The following is a 5,160-nucleotide window of genomic DNA, read 5'->3' as shown; positions in this document are numbered from 1 at the left end:
CGGCTAGTTTTTTGTATTTTTTTAGTAGAGATGGGGTTTCACCGTGTTAGCCAGGATGGTCTCGATCTCCTGACCTCGTGACCTGCCCGTCTCGGCCTCCCAAAGTGCTGGGATTACAGGCTTGAGCCACTGCGCCCGGCCTCTAAACTTTTTTTTTTGAGTCTCACTTTATTGCCCAGGCTGAAGTGCAGTGGCGCAATTTTCACTGCAACCTCTGCCTCCCTAGTAGCTGGGACTACGGGCGCATGGCACTACACCTGGCTAATTTTTGTGTTTTGGTAGAGATGGGTTTTTGACATGTTGGCCAGGCTTGGTCTCGAACTCCTGGCCTCAACTGATCCGTCTGCCTTGGCCTCCCCAAGTACTGGGATTACAGGCATGAGCCACTGTGCCCAGCCCTAAAACTTATTTCTAAAGGACTAAATTTTCACATAATAAACTTTCCTGTTATATCTGTACTTCATTTAACACCATCTTTGGAAGTGTTTATTAAAGTTTTAACATTTTACTGATAAATTAAGAAGGCATCTGAAGCTTAATCAGATTTACAAGGTTAAGAGTATATGCTCTACCAAACACTGGGCCATAATAATTTATTATAATGAACCTCCAGAGGGTTCAGATAAATTCATGGATTCCTTGTGATATGAATTAAAACATGTGCAAAGCCTGGCATGGTGGTGCTTGCCTGTAATCCTAGAAACTCAGGAGGCCAAGGCAGGAAGATTGCTTGAAGCCAGGAGTTAGAGGCTGCAATGAGTTATGATCATGCCATTTCACTCCAGCCTGAGCAACAGAGCAAGACCCCTGTCTTGCTAAGATAATAATAATAATAATAAAATAAGAGGTTTGCAAAGTGTATCTTCCTGCCAGGCACGGTGACTCACGCCTGTAATCCCAACACTTTGGGAGGCTGAGGTGGGCGGATTACTTGAAGCCAGGAGTTTGAGACCAGCCTGGCCAACATGGTGAAACACTGTCTCTACAAAAAACTCAAAAATTAGCTAGGCATGATGGCACATGCCTGTAATCCCAGCTACTTGGGAGGCTGAGTCAGGAGAATCACTTGAACCGGGAGGCGGAGGTTGCAGTAAGCCAAGATTGCACCACTGTACTTTAGTCTGGGCGACAGAGCGAGACTCTGCCTCAGGAAAAAATAAAAAAAATTTAAAAACCCACAAAGTGTATCCTTAATCAAGCCTAGAAGGTAACATCCGCCCTTTCCTATATAGGACATACCCTTGTGTACCAATGACAAAGTCTCTCCAGCTGAAGAGCTCTTAACAGCTGTACTTCGACAAACCAGTAAGGTGCATCACAAGTAACTTGTTTTTTTTTTTTTTTTTTTTTTTGAGAGGGAGTCCGGCTCTGTCGCCCAGGCTGGAGTGCAATGGCGGGATCTCGGCTCACTGCAAGCTCCGCCTCCCGGGTTCAGGCCATTCTCCTGCCTCAGCCTCCCGAGTAGCTGGGACTATAGGCGCCCGCCACCTCGCCCGGCTGATTTTTTGTATTTTTAGTAGAGACGGGGTTTCACTGTGTTAGCCAGGATGGTCTCGACCTCCTGACCTCGTGATCCGCCCGCCTCGGCCTCCCAAAGTGCTTGGATTACAAGCGTGAGCCACCACGCCCGGCCAGTAACTTGTTACTGATTAACATTAAATGTATTTATTTAAAACTATGAATAATTTGTTTCCTAAATTAAAACTGTTTTAAGTTTCCAGAAGAGTACTCTCTTTATTGTATTTGAGACAGAGTCTCACTCTGTTGCCTAGGCTAGAGTGCAGTAGTGCAATCACAGCTCAGTGCAGCCTCAGCCTCCTGGGTTCGAGATCTTGCCACCTTGGCCTCCAGAGTCGCTGGGACCACAGGTGCTCACAATTATGCCGGCTAATTTTTGTATTTTTTGTAGAGATGGGGTCTCATTATATTGCCTAGGCCAGTCTCAAACTCCTGGACTCAAGCGATCCTCCCACCTTCGCCTCCCTAAGTGTTGGGATTATGGGCATGAGCCACCGCACCCCGCTTGAAGAGTACTCTCATTTATACTTCTGATAAGCTTTCTGATGGAAGAGAAAGGAATTTTTAGGCACGAAGCAGGAAATGGACAGAACCTTGGGTATACTTTCAGGAGCATGAAAAAATGTAATTATTACTTATATGTATCATAGAAGAAAAAAAATAAGGTTTATAATAGTTGGTTTGGAAAACTAGAGAGAACACAGCATTTGTTATGGCTGATGGGAGAAGATGGAATTAACACCAGATTGATATTAGTTGACAACAAATATCAGAGTGCTTGCTCTGTGCTCTAGTTAATGTGTCAGATTTCATAGGGATTTTTGGTACAAGAAAGCTTTGTGGAATATATGCATTCTATGTGTCAGGCTTAGTGTAAGGTATTATTAGAAAAAAAAGACTTAAAATAGAAGCTACTCTATAGCTATATTAGATCAGATTGGCACTTGGGAAAGATAGCTTATAGACCCAGTTTTGCCATTAAATACAGAACTTCATGAAGTTCTATGGCTTTTCTGGCCCTCAGCTTCTTCATCTATAAAATGGGCAGAGGTGAACCAGACAACCTCTAAGGTTCCTTTAGATTCTAAAATTTTTAAAACCTTTGAAATGTTTATTCAGGTCTTCTCTCCTTGAGGTGTTCCTGGGAGATATTCCATTTGAAATCCTGAGACAACCACACCTCAGGATCAGGGTGTTTAAGAATTTTCCGCCGGGCGCGGTGGCTCAAGCCTGTAATCCCAGCACTTTGGGAGGCCGAGACGGGCGGATCACGAGGTCAGGAGATCGAGACCATCCTGGCTAACACGGTGAAACCCCGTCTCTACTAAAAATACAAAAAAAATTAGCTGTTTTCCGCCGGGCGCGGTGGCTCAAGCCTGTAATCCCAGCACTTTGGGAGGCCGAGACGGGCGGATCACGAGGTCAGGAGATCGAGATGATCCTGGCTAACACGGTGAAACCCCGTCTCTACTAAAAATACAAAAAATTGGCTGGACGTGGTGGCGGGTGCCTATAGTCCCAGCTACTGGGAAGGCTGAGGCAGGAGAATGGCGTGAACCCGGGAGGTAAAGCTTGCAGTGAGCCGAGATCATGCCACTGCACTCCAGCCTGGGCGACAGAGCGAGACTCGGTCTCACAAAAAAAAAAAAAAATTAGCTGGTGCGGTGGCGGGTGCCTGTAGTCCCAGCTACTGGGGAGGCTCAGTCAGGATAATGGCGTGAACCTGGGAGGTGGAGCTTGCAGTGAGCCGAGATTGCGCCACTGCACACCAGCCTAGGTGATAGCGCAGGACTCTGTCTTAGAAAAAAAAAAAAAGGAAAAGAAAAAAAGAAGTTTCCAAAAGAAGGTATCTTTTAGGTTTTTCATCCCTATGCCCCAGTCTAGAATCTCTACACACAGAAGTGTGGACAGACTTATAGTCTAGATTGACAATGGCTAGTGATAGAGATAAGAAAGATACACTTTATTATTGCCACTGGCATCAAATTTAAAAGCTTAGGCTGGCAAGCAAGGCCTCTCATTAAACAACATTCCTTACCTCGTCTGTCCCTATCCGAAAAAGCCCTTACTTTTCAGCTGAGTTGGTCACATCCATTTTCCCCTTCCTGTCTCTGTTCTTGCTGGTCCCTCCATCTAGATGGGGAGGGAAGGAAGAATAATGCATGTCCATTATTTCCTTCAAGACCAAGCTCTGTCTTACTTTATGTTTCAACAGCCATGAACACAAGGGATTTCTAGAATTCTACACTACCATACACTTATGTTCCCCTGCTTCCTCATGGAGGTTCCTCTGTTCTCCAAAATTAGACCCTAAAGACATGGTATTGAGTGGGCACTGACTGAAAGCTTATCTAGTTTATGAGTGGAATGGAATCTCAGAAGATAGAAAAATTAAAGGTTCAGGCCTCTCCTACCTTTATCCTGTATCAATCCCAAAACTCTTCTTTCTCCTCCATTATCTTTCCTGTCTATAACTCCTTATCTTCAAGCTTAATGTAAGGGCAATTCCGGGCATGAAAAGACAACACAGTTTGTACTTTTGGTTTCATATTTTTTCAGTTCATTTCAGTAAAAACATAATATATAAAAGGCATTGCCACCATTTTCCCCTCCTGGGGGTGATCCATCAAGCCAGTGTGGGCTGCTCCAGTGGTTCATAGCTCATCATGCGATATGTGCAGGGCATGGTCACAAAGATCTGCAAATGGCAAACAATTTAAAGGAAAATGCCACTCTCATACGGATATGTGCCAGTATTGAGAAAATTTCCCAGACCAAGCTGACACAAACACACACCAACCACCATTCTGCAGAATATATGCTTATAAATGATAAAACATCCCCACTGCCCTCTCACCTGTATCTCAGGGTCAAGGGGACACAAATTCTGAAAGCTGACAGAAAATGGGTAGGAACACCCCAAGTCTCTAAGCCAAGGGAAATGGAAGACAGCTCTTGAGCTAATACCAGAGGTTTCTGGGATGGGGGTGTATGGGTGAGTTAGGGAATATCAGGTTCCACAGAGCTACTAGAACAGGAGATAAAGTGGGGGCAGCTTACCTGTTCGCTTACTGCAAAGTTTGTCTTTAACATTGTCAGCCTCTCGGGAAAAGAATTCAATGAGTTCATCCTCATATTCCTCCACAATGCTCTCACACTGCCAACCCAAGGGAGAAATGGGTGACACAGGGCAATAAAAGGCCTCTTGCCTTCACTTCCAAAGAGGAGGACAAGGATATCAGCCTAACTTTCTAATTGGTTCTCCAACAACCCCTTAACGTCCAAGAACCAGCTACTGATTCCCATAGCTCACCGCAAACTTGAGGGTGCCACTGATATCTGAGTCAATTCGGATGCCTTGTAGGTCCAGTTCATTGGATTCTCCATTCCGGCCCACTACACGTACATAGTTCTTGCGATGGGTGGAAGGATCAATCTGTTCCCCATACTCCTTCATCCGGTCACATATCTCCTCCAGCAGCTCTGTGAGGTGGGCCTCTGAACGGGCATAAGGCACCTAGAAATGTCCTCAGCCTTGGGTCACTCTCTTCTACCTCTGTACATTAGTAATTTATATCCTTACTTTTCTTTCCAAATCTAGCTCTAACAACCTATTCTAAAAAGCTTTCCCTAATTGACTTT

At 44.9% G+C, this 5,160-nt stretch overlaps 1 protein-coding gene across 3 annotated transcripts in view; it reads right to left on the bottom strand.

Annotated features, from left to right (window-relative positions):
• LOC105500546 (protein canopy homolog 2) overlaps nt 1–5,160 on the bottom strand; it is a 61,369-nt gene that overhangs the window by 52,283 nt on the left and 3,926 nt on the right. For 2 of the 3 annotated variants that reach the window (XM_011926111.1, XM_011926112.1), the window contains exons 4-6: nt 4,832–5,035; nt 4,579–4,675; nt 4,049–4,216 (exon numbers count right to left, since the gene is read on the bottom strand). In XM_011926111.1, coding sequence (XP_011781501.1) covers nt 4,173–4,216; nt 4,579–4,675; nt 4,832–5,035 — 345 coding nt within the window. In that variant the 3' untranslated portion in view covers nt 4,049–4,172. Of the gene's footprint in view, nt 1–3,587; nt 3,652–4,048; nt 4,217–4,578; nt 4,676–4,831; nt 5,036–5,160 lie in introns of those variants that run through there. The other variant, XM_011926109.1, reaches the window with a different exon arrangement.

This window comes from Colobus angolensis, unplaced genomic scaffold (assembly GCF_000951035.1).
Source record: "Colobus angolensis palliatus isolate OR3802 unplaced genomic scaffold, Cang.pa_1.0 Scaffold67, whole genome shotgun sequence".
Classification (NCBI taxonomy): Eukaryota; Metazoa; Chordata; class Mammalia; order Primates; family Cercopithecidae; genus Colobus; species Colobus angolensis.
The sequence above is the reverse complement of the archived record's forward strand: the minus strand, read 5'-3'. Positions and strand labels throughout refer to the sequence as shown.